Raw genomic sequence first — 21,242 nt, 5'->3', positions numbered from 1 at the left:
CGAGGGTCACGTGTGTCACATGGGTTCGCCTTGCGGAAACATCTGCGTCCTGACACACGTGATCATGACAGTCTCCTGCTCCCGCCACATTCACACTACATCAGATATTAAACTTGCTCCAATTAGGCCTCAGCCTACACCCTGATTGACCCTGGGCTCCAATGCTGCCAGTTGCTGCTCAGAAGAACTGTCTGCACAGAGAAAAACACTAGCTCCTGTGTTATTGGGGTTCAGTAATGCCAGCTGCTCCCCTGCTGTGGGTCCGGCAATGTCTCCCGCTCCATCAAGATTCACACTACATCAGATATTAAACTTGCTCCAATTAGGCCTCAGCCTACACCCTGATTGATGCTGGGCTCCAACACTGCCAGTTGCTGCTCAGAAGTTCTGTCTGCACAGAGAAAAACACTAGCTCCTGTGTTAATGGGGTTCAGTAACGCCAGCTGCTCCCCTGCTGTGTGTCCGGCAATGTCTCCTGCTCCCTCTACATTCACACTACATCAGATATTAAACTTGCTCCAGTTAGGCCTCAGCCTACACCCTGATTGACCCTGGGCTCCAACACCGCCAGTTGCTGCTCAGAAGTGCCGTCTGCACAGAGAAAAACACTAGCTCCTGTGTTATTGGGGTTCAGTAACGCTAGCTGATCCCCTGCTGTGTGTCCAACAATGACTCCTGCTCCCTCCACAATCACACAACATCAGATATTAAACTTGCTCCAACTAGGCCTCAGCCTACACCCTAAATGACCCTGGGCTCCAACACTGCCAGTTGCTGCTCAGAAGTGCGGTCTGCACAGAGAAAAACACTAGCTCCTGTGTTAGTGGGGTTCAGTAACGCCAGCTGCTCCCCTGCTGTGTGTCTGGCAATGTCTCCTGCTCCCTCCACATTCACACTACATCAGATATTAAACTTTTTCCAATTAGGCCTCAGCCTACACCCTGATTGACCCTGGGCTCCAACACCGCCAGTTGCTGCTCAGAAATGCCATCTGCACAGAGAAAAACACTAGCTCCTGTGTTATTGGGGTTAAGTAACGCTAGCTGCCCCCCTGCTGTGTGTCTGGCAATGTCTCCTGCTTCCTCCACATTCACACTACATCAGATATTAAACTTGCTCCAATTAGGCCTCAGCCTACACCCTGGTTGACCCTGGGCTCCAACACTGTCAGTTGCTGCTCAGAAGTGCTGTCTGCACAGAGAAAAACACTAGCTCCTGTGTTAGTGGGGTTCAGTAATGTCAGATGTCCCCCTGCTGTGTGTCCGGCAATGTCTCCTGCTCCCTCCACATTCACACTCCATCAGATATTAAACTTTCTCCAATTAGGCCTCAGCCTACACCCTGATTGACCCTGGGCTCCAACACCGCCAGTTGCTGCTCAGAAGTGCCATCTGCACAGAGAAAAACACTAGCTCCTGTGTTATTGGGGTTCAGTAACGCTAGCTGATCCCCTGCTGTGTGTCCAACAATGTCTCCTGCTCCCTCCACAATCACACAACATCAGATATTAAACTTGCTCCAACTAGGCCTCAGCCTACACCCTAATTGACCCTGGGCTCCAACACTGCCAGTTGCTGCTCAGAAGTGCGGTCTGCACAGAGAAAAACACTAGCTCCTGTGTTAGTGGGGTTCAGTAACGCCAGCTGCTCCCCTGCTGTGTGTCTGGCAATGTCTCCTGCTCCCTCCACATTCACACTACATCAGATATTAAACTTTCTCCAATTAGGCCTCAGCCTACACCCTGATTGACCCTGGGCTCCAACACCGCCAGTTGCTGCTCAGAAGTGCCGTCTGCACAGAGAAAAACACTAGCTCCTGTGTTATTGGGGTTCAGTAACGCCAGCTGCCCCCCTACTGTGTGTCTGGCAATGTCTCCTGCTTCCTCCACATTCACACTACATCAGATATTAAACTTGCTCCAATTAGGCCTCAGCCTACACCCTGGTTGACCCTGGGCTCCAACACTGTCAGTTGCTGCTCAGAAGTGCTGTCTGCACAGAGAAAAACACTAGCTCCTGTGCTAGTGGGGTTCAGTAATGTCAGCTGCCCCCCTGCTGTGTGTCCGGCAATGTCTCCTGCTCCCTCCACATTCACACTCCATCAGATATTAAACTTGCTCCAATTAGGCCTCAGCCTACACCCTGATTGACCCTGGGCTCCAACACTGCCAGTTGCTGCTCAGAAGTGCGGTCTGCACAGAGAAAAACACTAGCTCCTGTGTTAGTGGGGTTCAGTAACGCCAGCTGCTCCCCTGCTGTGTGTCTGGCAATGTCTCCTGCTCCCTCCACATTCACACTACATCAGATATTAAACTTTCTCCAATTAGGCCTCAGCCTACACCCTGATTGACCCTGGGCTCCAACACCGCCAGTTGCTGCTCAGAAATGCCATCTGCACAGAGAAAAACACTAGCTCCTGTGTTATTGGGGTTAAGTAACGCTAGCTGCCCCCCTGCTGTGTGTCTGGCAATGTCTCCTGCTTCCTCCACATTCACACTACATCAGATATTAAACTTGCTCCAATTAGGCCTCAGCCTACACCCTGGTTGACCCTGGGCTCCAACACTGTCAGTTGCTGCTCAGAAGTGCTGTCTGCACAGAGAAAAACACTAGCTCCTGTGTTAGTGGGGTTCAGTAATGTCAGCTGCCCCCCTGCTGTGTGTCCGGCAATGTCTCCTGCTCCCTCCACATTCACACTCCATCAGATATTAAACTTGCTCCAATTAGGCCTCAGCCTACACCCTGATTGACCCTGGGCTCCAACACCGCCAGTTGCTGCTCAGAAGTGCCGTCTGCACAGAGAAAAACACTAGCTCCTGTGTTATTGGGGTTCAGTAACGCTAGCTGATCCCCTGCTGTGTGTCCAACAATGTCTCCTGCTCCCTCCACAATCACACAACATCAGATATTAAACTTGCTCCAACTAGGCCTCAGCCTACACCCTAATTGACCCTGGGCTCCAACACTGCCAGTTGCTGCTCAGAAGTGCGGTCTGCACAGAGAAAAACACTAGCTCCTGTGTTAGTGGGGTTCAGTAACGCCAGCTGCTCCCCTGCTGTGTGTCTGGCAATGTCTCCTGCTCCCTCCACATTCACACTACATCAGATATTAAACTTTCTCCAATTAGGCCTCAGCCTACACCCTGATTGACCCTGGGCTCCAACACTGCCAGTTGCTGCTCAGAAGTGCCGTCTGCACAGAGAAAAACACTAGCTCCTGTGTTATTGGGGTTCAGTAATGCCAGCTGCCCCCCTACTGTGTGTCTGGCAATGTCTCCTGCTTCCTCCACATTCACACTACATCAGATATTAAACTTGCTCCAATTAGGCCTCAGCCTACACCCTGGTTGACCCTGGGCTCCAACACTGTCAGTTGCTGCTCAGAAGTGCTGTCTGCACAGAGAAAAACACTAGCTCCTGTGCTAGTGGGGTTCAGTAATGTCAGCTGCCCCCCTGCTGTGTGTCCGGCAATGTCTCCTGCTCCCTCCACATTCACACTCCATCAGATATTAAACTTGCTCCAATTAGGCCTCAGCCTACACCCTGATTGACCCTGGGCTCCAACACTGCCAGTTGCTGCTCAGAAGTGCCGTCTGCACAGAGAAAAACACTAGCTCCTGTGTTAGTGGGGTTCAGTAACGCCAGCTGCTCCCCTGCTGTGTGTCTGGCAATGTCTTCTGCTCCCTCCACATTCACACTACATCAGATATTAAACTTGCTCCAATTAGGCCTCAGCCTACACCCTGATTGACCCTGGGCTCCAAAAATGCCAGTTGCTGCTCAGAAGTGCCGTCTGCACAGAGAAAAACACTAGCTCCTGTGTTAGTGGGGCTCAGTAATGTCAGCTGCTCCCCTGCTGTGTGTCTGGCAATATCTCCTGCTCCATCCACATTCACACAACATCAGATATTAAACTTGCTCCAACTAGGCCTCAGCCTACACCCTGATTGACCCTGGGCTCCAACACTGCCAGTTGCTGCTCAGAAGTGCCGTCTGCACAGAGAAAAACACTAGCTCCTGTGTTATTGGGGTTCAGTAACGCTAGCTGATCCCCTGCTGCGTGTCCGACAATGTCTCCTGCTCCCTCCACAATCACACTACATCAGATATTAAACTTGCTCCAATTAGGCCTCAGCCTACACCCTGATTGACCCTGGGCTCCAACACTGCCAGTTGCTGCTCAGAAGTGCCATCTGCACAGAGAAAAACACTAGCTCCTGTGTTATTGGGGTTCAGTAACGCCAGCTGCTCCCCTGCTGTGTGTCCGGCAATGTCTCCTGCTCCTTCCACATTCACACTACATCAGAGATTAAACTTGCTCCAATTAGGCCTCAGCCAACACCCTGATTGACCCTGGGCTCCAACACCGCCAGTTGCAGTGGGAATGTGGATAGAGCAGGAGAAATTGCCCGACACACAGCAGGGGATCAGCTGACATTACTGAACCCCAATAACACAGGAGCAAGTGTTGACTGTGCAGATGGCACTTCTGAGCAGCAACTGGCGGTGTTGGAGCCCATGGTAAATACTAGAAACAGAGTGGAGCCAGAGGCCTAATTGGAGCAAGTTTAAAATCAGTAGTAGTCTACAACAGATATTAATCTTGATCCAATTAGGCCTCTGGCTCCACTAAGTTTGAAGTATTAACCCTGGGCTCCAACACCGCCTGTTGCTGCTCAGAAGTGCCGTCTGCACAGTCAACATATGCTCCAGTGTTATTGGGGTTCAGTAATGTCAGCTGACCCCCATCTGTGTGTCCGGCAATTTCTCCTGCTCTATCCACACTCACACAACTACAGATTTTAAACTTGCTCCAATTAGGCCTTTGTCTCCACTCTGTTTGTAGTATTTACCCTGGGTTCCAGCACCGCCAGCTGGTTCCCGGCAGTGTCTTTGGCACGGGTACTCCCTCCTGCCCAGCCTGGTTCCAGCACGCCAGCTGTTTCCGGGTAGTTTCAACGTCACTTTGCCTCCAAAACTTTGTTCTGTCATGTTGCGGTCGGGTTAGCCGACTCTATGGTGCCTTCAGGTTAGGTGCTTCCTATGTGGGCTGCGGGATTTGGCAGTTAAGGCTGGTTCCCTAGTGCCAATAGGACAAGCACCCCCTGTAGGACTGTGGGTTTCGGTAACTGTGGCTGGCTCGCGGCCTTGCAGCTTTGTTTTTCATGGGTACCTTCCAGCAATGTCTGCTGGTCCTTGGTAGTGCTTTCTGGCACAGGTACCTCCTGCTTAGTAACAGGGTTCCAGTACCATCAGCTGCTCCTCGGTAGTGCCATTGGCTCTTGTTCCTTCTGCTACCCCTCCTGGTTCCAGCAACATCTGCTGGTCCTTGGTAGTGCTTTCTAGCACAGGTACCTCCTGCTTAGTAACCGGGTTCCAGTACCATCATCTGGTTCTCGGTAGTGCCCATGGCTCTTGTTCCTTCTGCTGCTCCTCCAGGTTCCAGCATCGTCAGTTGGTCCTCGGTAGTTCCATTGGCTCTTGTAGCTTCTGCTACCCATCCAGGTTCCAGCACTGTCAGCTGGTTCTCGGCAGTGTCTTTGGCACGGGTACTCCCTCCTGCCCAGCCTGGTTCCAGCATGCTAGCTGTTTCCGGGTAGTGTCAACGTCACTTTGCCACCAATACGATGTCCTGTCGTGTTGCGGTCAGGTTAGCCGACTCTATGGTGCCTGCAGTTTAGGTGCTTCCTATGTGGGCTGCAGGATCTGGCAATAAAGGCTGGTTCCGTAGTGCCAATAGGACAAGCACCCCCTGTAGGACTGTGGGTTTCGGTAACTGCGGACGGCTCGCGGCCTTGCAACTTTGTTTTTCATGGGTACCTTCTGCTACCCATCTGGGTTCCAGTACCGTCAGCTGGTTCTCGGCAGTGCCTTTGGCTTAGGTGCCTCCTTCTCGGTATCTGAGTTCCAGCAACGTCTGCTGGTCCTTGGTAGTGCTTTCTGGCACAGGTACCTCCTGCTTAGTAACCAGGTTCCAGTACCATCAGCTGGTCCTCGGTAGTGCCATTGGCTCTTGTTCCTTCTGCTACCCCTCCGGATTCCAGCACCGTCAGCTGGTCCTCGGTAGTTCCATTGGCTCTTGTTCCTTCTGCTACCCATCTGGGTTCCAGTACCGTCAGCTGGTTCTCGGCAGTGCCTTTGGCTTAGGTGCCTCCTTTTCGGTATCTGAGTTCCAGCAATGTCTGCTGGTCCTTGGTAGTGCTTTCTAGCACAGGTACCTCCTGCTTAGTAACCGGGTTCCAGTACCATCAGCTGGTCCTCGGTAGTGCCATTGGCTCTTGTTCCTTCTGCTACCCATCTGGGTTCCAGTACCGTCAGCTGGTTCTCGGCAGTTCCTCAGCCTTCTTGTACCTTCTGCTACATTTCTAAGCTCAAGCTTTTTGAAATGGTTTTTGGTAATCACTCTGGATCTCCCTGACGACCCTGAAGACCACCCCGAAGACGCCGACCCCGAAGCTGATAACCCTGAAGACGACGACCCTGAAGACCACCCCGAAGAAGACGACAACCCCAAAGATGACGACCCTGAAGACGACGACCCTGAAGACCACCCCAAAGAAGACCAAAAAGATGACCCTGAAGAAGATGACCAAGAGGACAAAGAACATGAAGACAACCACCAAGATACAGAACAACAAGAGACAGAAGACCAAGAAGCAGAAGAACAAAAAGCAGAAGAACATTAAGAATAAGACTAAAAATCAGAGCAAAAGATATTATCTAAATTATAAGCAGAAGAAGACTAAGCATTGTATGGGGGTGAGTCCGTTCCTCCTCATAGTACCCCTGGAAAATGCCTGCTGCAGGCCAAACTGAACGCGGACAAATCCTGTTGTAAATCTTTTGTGACAGGCAGAACGGAAGGTGTAATCTTCAAACTTTTATAGATAACAACTACAGGAATGCCTGTCACACATAAGAATATGATGAAGAAGAAGAATAGGAAGAAGATGAAGAAGTAGAATATGAAGAAGAATAATAGTTGAATAAGAAGAATATGAAGAATGTAAAAAAAAAGAATAATAGGAAGAAGGTGAAGAAGAAGAAGATGAATAAGGTGCAGAAGAAGTTGATGAAAAAGATGCTGCTGCTGAGGATGAAGGAGAAAGTGTGGGAGAAGTAAAAAAGAAGGTGAAGAGCATGGAAGTAGTGAAACATACATATCTGACAAAATATAAAAAAGGTTAACATAGTCAATATCTTTGTAACTCCGAACGTCTTAAAAAAAATGTATTCCTGCTATTCCATTTGATTGGGCTAAATCTCTATGCCTTTAATGTCTCCTCCACCTCCCCCAATACATTCTACATTATTCTTAGTTGTTTTCCTTCATGTAGAATTAACCTACAAGGAAAGAAAGGGTTTATTTTAATTCCGATATTTCTGTCCCATTGACTTGCATTGGTTTCCGGTATCGGAATCGGCGATATCCGATACTTTTTGGGTATCGGTCCGATTCAATCCGATCCGATATTTCCCGATATCGGAAGGTATCGCTCAACACTATTCATGAAGGAATAATATATAGGACTCTGATTTATTATCATGTATTGATTGTTCAGGTGGTAGACAGCCTACTGTTTTTGTAACATCCCCCTCAGAAAGTTCCTTTTCCCACTTTGTCATATTGCTTTTTTATTGTTTGTTGCTTTTGATTTTAATACAAATTAATAAAGAATATGATTTTAATTAGCTAGAATCTTTTTTAATTTTTGTCAGGCAGCTAAAAAGGCTATACAGCCGTCTACAAAAAAAGATAATGAATATTGTCGAATTGTCTAGCACCTTATATTACTAAAATTGGGACATATGTAAAATAGACACAGGAACACGTTTGGGTAAAGTCTCTGGGTGGTTTATTGCTGCATAAACCAATAAGACCAAAATAGCAACAAAAAACAGCCATTCTAGCTCAAATGAAAACAAAAAGTAAATATAAAGTTCTTCACAGTTTGGCTCCCGCTGTCTGGGACAAAAACATGTGGCAGCCCTCTCAGGAGCTTGAGTCTGGAGACTTCCTTTCTCCATACAACACAGATAGAGATAAAAAAAACTGGCTGAACTTTTAACTCCCTCCCGTCACATTCTGGATGTGGAGATATGATGTGTACAGTCATGGCCAAAAGTTTTGAGAATGACAGAAATATTATATTTTCACATGATCTGCTGCCCTCTGGTTTTTATGTGTGTTTGTCAGATGTTTTTATCACATACAGAAATATAATTGCAATCATATTATGAGTAACAAAAGGTTATATTGACAGTTAGAATGAGTTAATGCAGCAAGTCAATATTTGCAGTGTTGACCCTTCTTCTTCAGGACCTCAGCAATTCTCCCTGGCATGCTCTCAATCAACTTCTGGATCAAATCCTGACTGATAGCAGTCCATTCTTGCAAAATGAATGCTTTTATTTTGTCTGAATTTGAAGGTTTTTGTTTGTCCACCCGTCTCTTGATGATTGACCACAAGTTCTCAATGGGATTAAGATCTGGGGAGTTTCCAGGCCATGGTCCCAAAATCTCTATGTTTTGTTCCCTGAGCCATTTAGTTATCACCTTTGCTTTATGGCAAGGTGCTCCATCATGTTGAAAAAGGCATTGTTGATCGCCAAACTGCTCTTGGACGGTTGGGAGAAGTTGCTCTCGGAGGACATTCTGGTACCATTCTTTATTCATGGCTGTGTTTTTAGGCAAGACTGAGAGAGAGCCCATTCCCTTGGCTGAGAAGCAACCCCACACATGAATGGATTCAGGATGCTTGACAGTTGGCATGAGACAAGACTGGTGGTAGCGCTCACCTCGTCTTCTCCGAATAAGCCATTTTCCAGATGTCCCAAACAATCGAAAAGGGGATTCATCAGAGAAAATGACTTTACCCCAGTCCTCAGCAGTCCACTCCCTGTACCTCTTGCAGAATATCAGTCTGTCCATGATGTTTTTTCTGGAGAGAAGTGGCTTCTTTGCTGCCCTCCTTGACACCAGGCCTTGCTCCAAGAGTCTCCGCCTCACAGTGCATGCAGATGCACTCACACCTGCCTGCTGCCATTCCTGAGCAAGCTCTGCACAGCTGGTAGCCCGATCCCGCAGCTGAAACACTTTTAAGAGACGGTCCTGGCGCTTGCTGGTCTTTTTTGGGCGCCCTGGAGCCTTTTTGGCAACAAGGGAACCTCTCTCCTTGAAGTTCTTGATGATGCGATAGATTGTTGACTGAGGTGCAATCTTTCTAGCTGCGATACTCTTCCCTGTTAGGCCATTTTTGTGCAGTGCAATGATGACTGCACGTGTTTCTTTAGAGATAACCATGGTTAACAGAAGAGAAACAATGATGCCAAGCACCAGCCTCCTTTTAAAGTGTCCAGTGGTGTCATTCTTACTTAATCATGACAGATTGATCTCCAGCCCTGTCCTCATCAACACCCACACCTGTGTTAATGGAGCAATCACTGAAACGAAGTTAGCTGGTCCTTTTAAGGCAGGGCTGCAATGATGTTGAAATGTGTTTTGGGGGATAAAGTTCATTTTCTAGGCAAATATTGACTTTGCAAGTAATTGCTGTTAAGCTGATCACTCTTTATAACATTCTGGAGTATATGCAAATTGCCATTAGAAAAAATGAAGCAGTAGACTTTGTAAAAATTAATATTTGTGTCATTCTCAAAACTTTTGGCCATGACTGTAGGTGTCCAGCCCATCTCTAACCTACCCACCATGAAAGCCAGACCCATGGAGCGACTGGATTGCTCTCAGCACATATCATGCTGGAGGAAAACTATGGCTTTCATATCAGGATATCAACCTTTGCAACACATATCTCTCCTCACATATGGCGTCAGTCAACCTGTCACTATATATATGTATATATATATATAAAAGGAAAAAAAATAGGCAGCACTCAAATTAAATGTGAAAACAGTGGACACTTTACTGATCCTCAGATCATCTGAGGATCAGTAAAGTATCCACTGTTTTCACATTTAATTTGAGTGCTGCCTACTTTTTTTCCTTCTGTCTTTTTGGCTGTTTTGACACCGCTGAATAGGTTTTGCACCTGCTGTATTATTTTGGTAGTGCTGCCCTTTTTTCTTGATTTATATATATATATATATATATATATATATATAATTACATTCTCAACCCTCCGTAGGGTGGTTGTTTTTTATTTCCTTCCTCATTGTCGGGTCCTCTACCAGAGGCCTGGGAGTTTGCAGGTTCTGTGCAGGATCTTACTTGTCCCCAGTGCTGCATTTTCTGGATGGAAAGCTCAGATGTTGAACCTGGGATGTTCTAACCATTCTTCCAATTTAGGAGTCAATGCTCCATGTGCTCCTATCACCACTGGAATCACTGTTGCCTTCACCTTCCACATCTTCTTCAGTTCTTGTTTGAGGCCTTGGTATTTCTCCAGCTTCTCATCTTCCTTCTTTTTGATGTTACTATCACTTGATACTGTCACATCTATTAATATTGCTGTCTTATGATTCTTATCTACTATCAAGATATCTGGTTGGTTAGCCTACACCTGCTTATCCATCATCAATCTGGATCTTGAAGTCCCACAGGATTTTAGCCCTTTCATTCTCCCCAACTTTTTCTGGGGTCTATGGATCCGGTACTTAGCTACTGATCTTGTGCCGCTATGATCAGTGCCTCTGCACTATGTTGGAATCCATCTTTCTCTAGTCATTGGTAGGATTTTCCCACCTCCATTATCTGTCAATGGTACATCCCGTGTAGCGGCTTATCTTGCCATGGTATTTAATGTTCCTTTTCTTACTTCCAGGTCCGTTGTTGTTGTTGCTGCCTTAGGCTCTCTCTCAGCTTCTCATCCTTTGGTGCCTTTTTTTATATATTCCTGGATACTCTTTGTTTGGTTCATGATGGTGGCTTGGGCACTTATCAAGCCTTCCTTTGACAAAGAACACTGCCAGTATTTTCCTACATTTCAAAAGCCATTACGCTATTCACATTTCTTGTATTTCACATTGACATGCCTTAATGCAATTGAGTGCAACCATTCCTCATTTTGATATGTAAGCTGTTTTTTGGTATGCACTTATTCAGACTAGTTCTAGATGTGCCGTCAGTTTTTCTGTTATTTGTATGCTAGCATTCTGACTGATCACTCCGCCTTTCACCAAGCTGTGGTTTTAATTACATCCAATCACATTTGGTTCTGACCTTCCTATAAATATAGGCTTGACCAAGTTATTAGACAGAGGTAAGTGTTCACACTATGTAGTTATGTTAGGGACCCATTCGATCATGAGATTACCTTGACGATGGTGGATGGGCTCACATTTTTTGGCCAAATTTTGTGCTAAGCATCTTATGTATTCTAAACGTGTTTCTTTAGTTATGAATACAGTGTTATTTTAAAAATATTTTTCAATAAATTCAAGCCTTCATTGGGAGCTGGACCCTTTATTTTTTCTTCAGTGGTTTCCTCTTAAGCAGTCCCTTGGAGTCTGTGCTACCACATGCCTTACACAGGGCGGGCTGGTTTAGTTTCCCTTTCTATAAAAAAGTAAGACGGTAGTTTGCCAAAATGTACGTAAGCCAAAATCCTTCTGGGATAGCATCTAGAGGACCGATGAGACAAAGTTAGAGTTTTTGTGGCAAAGCACCTAATTCTACTGTTTACTGAAAATTGAATAAAAATAGAACAAAGTACCCACAGTCAAAGATAGTAGAAGTTTAAAGATGTGGAGTTGTTTTGCTGCCTCTCACACTGGGTGCCTTCAATGTGTGTAAGGCATCAAGAAATCTGAAGATCACCAAAGGATTTTAGGTCACAATGTAGTGCCCAGTATTAGAAAGCTGTGTTTGCGGCCTTGGTCATGAGTCTTATAGCAGGAGAATAACCCACCAAGTTATACTTCAAGAATCCCCCAGGAATAGATGGAAGCAAAGCACTGGAGAGTTCTGAAGTGGCCAGCAATGAGTCTGGATCTAAATCCCATCGAACACCTGTGGAGACATCTTAAAATTGTTGTAGTGAGAAGGCATCCTTCATATATGAGAGACCTGGAGCAGTCTGCAAAAAGAAGAGAGGTTTAAAATTCCAGATGAGAGGTGTAAGAAGCTTGTTGATGGTCATAGGAATTGATTTATTGCAGTTATTTATTCCAAAGAGTGTGCAACCAAATATTAAATTGAGGGTGCCAACAATTTTGTCCGACCCATTTTTGAGGTTTTGTGTGAAATGATGACCAATTTGCCTTTTTTTCACTGTTTTTTGAGTTGTTCAAATAAACAAAAAATAAATAAACATTTGTATAACAAAACATGTGTAATTGCAATAATTTTCTGGGAGAAATACTTTATTTTCTGGAACAATATCAAGGGTACCAACACTATCGGCCATGACTGTATGTGTGTGTGTATTCGTCCAATTCTTCATCATGTTGAAGCATATGCAATTAGTCTGTATAGGAAATGTCAATAAAAGCGATGCTATACAGCTATTTGTACTGCCAATAAACATGGTATTCTTGTAAGAGCTATGTACAGACACAATGTCAATATCCACAAGTATCAAGTATAAAATCGAGATTCAATCTCATACACTTAGTGGTTGTTTTTTTTTTCGCTTGCAATTCAAGAGCAAAAATAGATGCACTCAGAGAGAACAGTGACGCACAAGAAATCGACTCAGTAATAGAATTAGTCAATACTCAATCAAACGTGATGTGAGAATAATGAGAAACACATGGAAATTGTGAGCTGTACTGTACAGTACTAAAAAAGTGTGACATGGACAGATGGCATGATGCTGGCATTGTCATTGTGCAGGCTACACTTAAGGTGCATGATGCTCACGGTGGTCATATGAATTTGCTGTAAAACAGCCCCCTTTAGAAACATGTGGACACATAGTCTAAACTTAGTGACTGGAATAAATGGTGAACACAATAGGAGATTGCTAATAGCAGGATTTTTAAAGGCAATCTGGCACCACCTTTATATTGACCTCTCTGAGGAAAGCTGAAAACTTGTAAGTTTCATATAAAAGCATTATCTCTATTTCCCTAACACTAAGTGTGTAGTATAAAGTTAGTTGTGTAGTAAGTATAACTATGCCCTGCTAACTTGTTGCATAGTAGATAGGTTAACAAATACAGGCACCTTCTGTCATCTTCTACTTGAACCCCAATGGAGTGGACTTCTCTCCTGCTCTTCCCCTCAGTGTCCGAGTCAGAGATAGTCTCTACCTGCAGCAATAAAAAGGTAATATATCAATTATTTTAAAGATTTAGTAGTAACAGACATGTTTTCTAAATAATCCCATTTTGCAAATTAGAGACCTCTTATTAGTTTGAAGGCAAATTCTCATTGAAAAATAATAGAAACATAACTTTATGGAATCAATAATTGACTAATCGTTATGCTTGCCTGCGACCGAAGGATAATACTGTTTACTGCTGTCTTTCCATAAACCTTACCATACAGAATACCAGACATACAGTGGGGAAAAAAAGTATTTAGTCAGTCAGCAATAGTGTAAGTTCCACCACTTAAAAAGATGAGAGGCGTCTGTAATTTACATCATAGGTAGACCTCAACTATGGGTGACAAACTGAGAAAAAAAAATCCAGAAAATCACATTGTCGGTTTTTTTTTCATTTTATTTGCATATTATGGTGGAAAATAAGTATTTGGTCAGAAACAAGCAATCAAGATTTCTGGCTCTCACAGACCTGTAACTTCTTCTTTAAGAGTCTCCTCTTTCCTCCACTCATTACCTGTAGTAATGGCACCTGTTTAAACTTGTTATCAGTATAAAAAGACACCTGTGCACACCCTCAAACAGTCTGACTCCAAACTCCACTATGGTGAAGACCAAAGAGCTGTCAAAGGACACCAGAAACAAAATTGTAGCCCTGCACCAGGCTGGGAAGACTGAATCTGCAATAGCCAACCAGCTTGGAGTGAAGAAATCAACTGTGGGAGCAATAATTAGAAAATGGAAGACATACAAGACCACTGATAATCTCCCTCGATCTGGTGCTCCACGCAAAATCCCACCCCGTGGGGTCAGAATGATCACAAGAACGGTGAGCAAAAATCCCAGAACCACGCGGGGGGGACCTAGTGAATGAACTGCAGAGAGCTGGGACCAATGTAACAAGGCCTACCATAAGTAACACACTACGCCACCATGGACTCAGATCCTGCAGTGCCAGACGTGTCCCACTGCTTAAGCCTGTACATGTCCGGGCCCGTCTGAAGTTTGCTAGAGAGCATTTGGATGATCCAGAGGAGTTTTGGGAGAATGTCCTATGGTCTGATGAAACCAAACTGGAACTGTTTGGTAGAAACACAACTTGTCGTGTTTGGAGGAAAAAGAATACTGAGTTGCATCCATCAAACACCATACCTACTGTAAAGCATGGTGGTGGAAACATCATGCTTTAGGGCTGTTTCTCTGCAAAGGGGCCAGGACGAATGATCCGGGTACATGAAAGAATGAATGGGGCCATGTATCGTGAGATTTTGAGTGCAAACCTCCTTCCATCAGCAAGGGCATTGAAGATGAAACGTGGCTGGGTCTTTCAACATGACAATGATCCAAAGCACACCGCCAGGGCAACGAAGGAGTGGCTTCGTAAGAAGCATTTCAAGGTCCTGGAGTGGCCTAGCCAGTCTCCAGATCTCAACCCTATAGAAAACCTTTGGAGGGAGTTGAAAGTCCGTGTTGCCAAGCGAAAAGCCAAAAACATCAGTGCTCTAGAGGAGATCTGCATGGGGGAATGAGCCAACATACCAACAACAGTGTGTGGCAACCTTGTGAAGACTTACAGAAAACGTTTGACCTCTGTTATTGCCAACAAAGGATATATCACAAAGTATTGAGATGAAATTTTGTTTCTGACCAAATACTTATTTTCCACCATAATATGCAAATAAAATGAAAAAAAAAACCAGACAATGTGATTTTCTGGATTTTTTTTTCTCAGTTTGTCTCCCATAGTTGAGGTCTACCTATGATGTAAATTACAGACGCCTCTCATCTTTTTAAGTGGTGGAACTTGCACTATTGCTGACTGACTAAATACTTTTTTTCCCCACTGTATATGTAAAATCTTAGATTATTTGAGCTACTGCAATAAGCCATAGTTGACATTGATAGAGGATAGAATGCTTTTCCAGAACCGGGCTGGCTTCTTTAGATGTTTTTTGGTAAAGTCTAATTTGGCCTTTCTTTTTTTAAAGCTGATTAATGGTTTGCACCTTGTGGTGAATCCTCTGTATCTGCTCTCATGAAGTCTTTTCTTTATGGTAGACTAAGATACCGAAACAACAATTTCTGGAGGGAAAGTGTTCTTCACTTGGATGGATGTTGTGAAGGGGTTTTTCTTCACCGTGGAAAGGATTAATTGATCATCTACCACTAGGGATGAGTGAGTATACTCGTTAGGATTAGGTACTCGGCGAGTAATGCGGTACTTGTGATACTCGAATCCTGGTGAGTAAATTTCACTACTCGCCTTGCAATATTCGGCACAGCCCCCACAGCCCCCATACAGCCCAGCACAGTCCCGCACAGCCTGGCACAGTTGCCGCACAGCCCAGCACAGTCCGGCATAGCCCGGAACAGTCCCCGCACAGCCCAGCACAGTCCTGCACAGCCCGGCACAGTCCCCACACTGCCCAGCACAGTCCCGCACAGCAGGGCACAGTCCCCGCACAGCCTGGCACAGTCCCCGCACGGCCCAGCACAGTCCCGCACAGCCCAGCACAGTCCCCGCACAATCCCCGCACAGCTCAGCATAGTCCCGCACAGCCTGGTACAGTCCCCGCACAGCCCTGCACACACACACAGCCCATTACTCGCATTTCCCATAGACTTACATTGGACTCGCTACTTGTTACGGGTACCCAAGTATTAGGAGCTACTCGTAACGAGTACAGCGAGTCCGAGTATTTCACTACTCACTCATCCCTATCTACCACTGCTATCTTTCGTGAACATCCAGGCCTTTTTACGTTCCCAAGCTCACCAGTGCAGTCTTTTTTTCAGAGTTTACAGTGGGTATGGAAAGTATTCAGACCCCTTTAAATTTTTCATTCTTTGTTTCATTGATGCCATTTGGTATATTCAAAAAAGTTCATTTTTTTCTCATTTTTGTACACTCTGCACCCCATCATGACTGAAAAAAAGCAGAAATGTAGAAATGTTTGCAAATTTATTAAAAAATAAAAACTGAAATATCACATGGTCATAAGTATTCAGATCCTTTGCTCAGTATTGAGTAGAAGCACCCTTTTGAGCTAGTACATCCATGAGTCTTCTTGGGAATGATGCAACAAGTTTTTCACACCTGGATTTGTGGATCCTCTGCCATTCTTCCTTGCAGATCCTCTCCAGTTCTGTCAGGTTGGATGGTGAACGTTGGTGGACAGCCATTTTCAGGTCTCTCCAAAGATGCTCAAATGGGTTTAAGTCAGGGTTCTGGCTGGGCCAGTCAAGGATGGTCACAGATTTGATCTGTAGCCACTCCTTTGTTATTTTAGATGTGTGCTTAGGGTCATTGTCTTGTTGGAAGGTGAACCTTTGGCCAAGTCGGAGGTCCAGAGCACTCTGGAAGAGGATTTCATCCAGGTAATTTCTGTATGTGGCTGCATTCATGTTTCCTTCAATTGCAACCAGTCATCCTGTCCCTGCACCTGAAAAACACCCCCATAGCATGATGCTGCCACCACCATGTTTGACTGTTGGGATTGTATTGGACAGGTGTTGAGCAGTGCATGGTTTTCTCCACACATACCGCTTAAAATTATCACCAAAATTTCTATCTTCATCTCATCAGACCAGAGAATCTTATTTCTCGTAGTCTGGGAGTCCTTCATGTGTTTTTTAGCAAACTCTGCGGGCTTTCATGTGTCTGGCCCTGAGGACAGGCTTTGGTCGGGCCACTCTGCCACAAAGGCCTGACTGGTAAAGGGCTTCAGTGATAGTTGACTTTGTGGAACTTTGTCCCATCTCCCTACTGTGGAGCTTAAATATGAGTATCTGAGCAAAGGGTCTGAATACTTATGACCATGTGATATTACAGTTTTTCTTTTTTTAATACATTTTCAGAACTTCTACATTTCTGCTTTTTTCAGTCAAGATGGGGTGCAGACTGTACATTCATGAGAAAAAAATTAACTTTTTGGAATTCACCAAAAGGCTACAATGAAACAATTTTGAAAATTTTGCAATTTTCCAACTTTTAATTTTTATGCCCTTAAATCAAAGATGTCGCACAAAATAGTTAATAAATAACATTTCCCACATGTCTACTTTACATCAGCACAATTTGGAACCAACATTTTTTTTGTTAGGAAGTTATAAGGGTTGAAAGTTGACCAGCGATTTCTCATTTTTTCAACAAATTTTACAAAACTATTTTTTAGGGACCACCTCACATTTGAAGTCACTTTGAGGGGTCTATATGAAAGAAAATACCAAAAAGTGACACCACTCTAAAAACTGCACCTCTCGAGATGCTCAAAAACACATTCAAGAAGTTTATTACCCCTTCAAGTGCTTCACAGAAATTTTTGGAATGTTTAAAAAAAATGAACATGTAAATTTTTTTTCACAAAAATTTTCATTTAGACCTCATTTTTTTTACTTTTGTAAGGGTCACAGGAGAAAATGGACCATACATTTTGTTTTGCAATTTCTCCTGAGCATGCCAATACCCCATATGTGGGGGAAATCTACTGTTTGTGCACACAGCAGTGTTTGGAAGGGAAGGAGCATCATTTGACTTTTTGAATGTAAAACTTGATGGAATAATTAGCGGACGCAGTGTCACTTTTGAAGAGCCTCGATGCGCATAAACAGTGGAAACTCCACCGAAGTGACACCATTTTGGAAACTAGACCCCTTACGGAACTTATCTAGATGTGTATTGAGCACCTTGAAACCACAGGTGCTTCACAGAAATCTTATAGAGTAGAACGGTGGAAATAAAAAAATCATATTTTTCCCAAATAAATCTTTTCAGCTCCTTATCTTGCAATTTCATAAGGGTAACAGGAGAAATTGCTCTATACAGTATCTTGTGCCATTTCTCCTGAGTGCGCCGATACCCCTTATGTGGGGAAAAACCACCGTTTGGGTGCACAGCAGGGTTCTTTATTGCAAAAACTAGTTTTTGCATCATGTTCTATAATAATAATAATAACAAATTTTATTTCTATAGCACCGACATATTCCGCAGCACTTTACATTTCAGAGGGGACTTGTACAGATGATAGACATTACAGCATAACAATTATCACATAGGTCATAACAGATACCAAGAGGAATGAGGGCCCTGCTCACAAGCTTACAATCTATGAGGGAAAAAGGGGAGACACGAAAGGTGGGTGGTAACAGTTGCCCTGATTGTTTGGACCAGCCATAATGTTAAGAGGGCTACAAGTGTGATTTAGTTATTGCCAACACCTGTTAGGGGTCACAGGTAAGTTACAGGTGCTGTTAATTACACAAATTAGAGAAGCATCACGAGATTTTTCGAAAAGTGCCAATACTTTTGTCAACCCTCTTTTTTATGTTTGGTGTGGAATTATATCCAATTTGGCTTTAGGACAATTCTTTTTGTGTTTTTTCATTTAAGACAAATTACATGAAGATAATAATACCAAAGAATTTGTGATTGCAATCATTTTCAGGAAGAAACAGTATTATCTGACAGAATTGCAGGGGTGTCAATACTTTTGGCCACAACTGTAGGTTAATGTGTTGAGGCGGTAGGCCAGTCTGAATAAATGAGTTTTCAGGGCACGCTTAAAATTGTAGGGATTGGGGACTACTCGTATTGACCTGGGAAGTGTGTTCCAAAGAATTGGCGCAGCACGTGTATAGTCTTGGAGACGGGAGTAAGAGGTTCTGATTATCGAGGATGCTAACCTCAGGTCATCAGCAGAATGGAGGGCAAGGGTAGGGTGGTAAACTGAAACAAGGGAGGAGATGTAGGGTGGTGCTGAGCCATGGAGTGCTTTGTGGGTGAGGGCAATAAGTTTGTACTGGATTCTGGAGTGGATGGGTAGCCAGTGTAAGGATTGGCACAAGGTAGAGGCATTGGTGTAACGATTGGCGAGGAATATGATCCTGGCTGCAGCATTCAAGACAGATTGGAGGGGGGAAAGTTTGGTAAGAGGGAGACCGATTAGAAGAGAGTTACAGTAGTCCAGACGAGAATGAATAAGAGAAACAGTAAGAATTTTTGCAGAGTCAAAGGTAAGAAAAGGTCGAATTCTAGAAATGTTATTAAGATGCAGATAACAAGAGCGAGCCAGTGATTGGATGTAGGGGGTGAATGAAAGCTTGGAGTCAAGTATGACCCCAAGACAGCGGGCATGTTGCTGGGGAGTAATAGTGGAACCACACACGGAAATGGCAGTGTCGGGTATAGGTGCATTAGTTGAGGGAGGAAACACAAGGAGTTCAGTCTTTGACAGGTTCAGTTTCAGATATAGTGAGGACATGATGTTAGACACAGCGTTTAGACAATCGCCAGTGTTTTCTAGAAAGGCTGGCATGATGTCAAGAGAAGAAGCGTATAATTGGGTGTCATCAGCATAGAGATGATACTGGAAACCAAATCTACTGATTGTTTTACCAATAGGGGCAGTGTACAAGTAGAAGAGGAGGGGGCCTAGAACCGATCCTTGAGGAACCCCAACAGTAAGGGGAAGATGAGAGGAGAAGCCAGCAAAAGATACAGTAAAGGAGCGGTCAGAGAGATAGGAGGAAAACCAGGAGAGAACGGTGTCCTTGATGCCGATGGAGCGGAGCATAGTGAGGAGGAGCTAATGATCCACCATGTTGAATGCTGCAGAGAGATCCAAGAGAATTAGCATGGAGTTTTGACTGTTAGATTTTTTGAGAGCTATAATACATTACAGGCCTCTCTCATCTTTTTAAGTGCGAGAACTTGCACAATTGGTGGCTGACAAAATACTTTTTTCCCCACTGTGTATATACAATTTGGAAAATTCTTCCAGTTCCGTAAGATTCCTCAGTTGTCTTGCATGCACTAATATTTTGAGATCTAGCCACAAATTTTCAATGGTGTTCAGATCACAGGACTATGAGGGCCTTTGTAAAACCTTTAGCTTGTGCCATTTGGGGTAGTCTATTGTGGATTTTAATGTGTGTTTAGGATCATTATCCATGTGCTGAAGCCATAATCTTTTCAACTTTAGCTTTTATACAGATGGTGTTATGTTTGCATCAAGAATTTGTTGAAATGTCATTGAATCCATTCTTCCCTCTACCTGTGAAATGTTCAGCAAACCATTGGCTGCAACACAACCCCAAAGCAAGACCAATTGCCCCCCATGCTTAATGGTTGGTGAGATGTTCTTTTCCTGAAATTCTGTGCCCTTTTTTCTCCACATATACCTTATGACTTACATGAAAACCATATTTGTGCAGATATCTCTAAATAGAACAATGTACCACACGTTCCAGAGTCTGCTAAATCTTTCTGAAAATATTTTGCAATCAAACAGGGGTTCTCATTTGCCTCTCTAGTAATCCCACAAGCAGTTCTCACCAAAATTTTTCTTAGTCTTCCAGACCTTATCTTGACCTCTACTGTTCCTGTTAACTGTCATTTCTCAATTACATTTCGACTGATCAAAGGCCAACTTGAAAACGCTGATAGGTGCCGGGATTCTACCGCTGCAATGGATAGATCCCAAAGCCTTGTCTGGTGCTGTGGTCTCCCATTCGGGCCCAGCCTCTGCAGGTGCTATCCAGCACAGACTTTGGTCCTAGCATCTTGCACTGCTTCATAGTGTCCATGTGTTTACTGCTTGCTCTCCAGTCTATGGCAACCAGTGGTATACAGAGGCAGCACTACCCTCTGGAGTTTAAGTCCAGAAATCATCTTACTGAGCATTCCTTCTCTTTGGTGCTTGGACGCCGACTGCTCTGGTGATGTGGCAGCTCCAGATTGGCCCACAAGCGATGCCCCGACTGACTGGGTGTGTTTGGGGTGGGGCCTAGTGCATAAAAGGCTTCCAGCAGCGCACACGGGCGTGCTAGCATCATTTGTGTTTTGGTGTGTGTGGGTGGATACGCTACCTCTCTGTCTGTATGCTTCTGTGTGGTTAGGACTGGTCAGTTTCAGATAAGTAGTGTGGATTTTACCTTTCTGCTTGACATAGCACCTGGCGGCCATGAGTGCAGTTAGCACGGCTCAGTTGTGGGGCAAGCTCAACCCACATGCTTATTCC

The 21,242-nt window shown here is 44.5% G+C and overlaps 1 protein-coding gene across 6 annotated transcripts in view; it reads right to left on the bottom strand.

Moving 5' to 3' along the window:
- DLGAP3 (DLG associated protein 3) overlaps positions 1-21,242 on the bottom strand; it is a 943,374-nt gene that overhangs the window by 140,536 nt on the left and 781,596 nt on the right. For all 6 annotated transcript variants that reach the window (XM_073563179.1, XM_073563204.1, XM_073563162.1 and 3 more), the window contains one exon: positions 13,125-13,210. In XM_073563179.1, the coding sequence (XP_073419280.1) occupies positions 13,125-13,210 (86 nt within the window). The remainder of the gene's footprint in view (positions 1-13,124; positions 13,211-21,242) is intronic.

The sequence above is a fragment of the Dendrobates tinctorius genome, unplaced genomic scaffold (assembly GCF_039654945.1).
Source record: "Dendrobates tinctorius isolate UK_male_01 unplaced genomic scaffold, ASM3965494v1 ptg000015l, whole genome shotgun sequence".
In the NCBI taxonomy this organism is placed as follows: Eukaryota; Metazoa; Chordata; class Amphibia; order Anura; family Dendrobatidae; genus Dendrobates; species Dendrobates tinctorius.
This window is presented reverse-complemented; position numbering and strand designations above follow the sequence as displayed.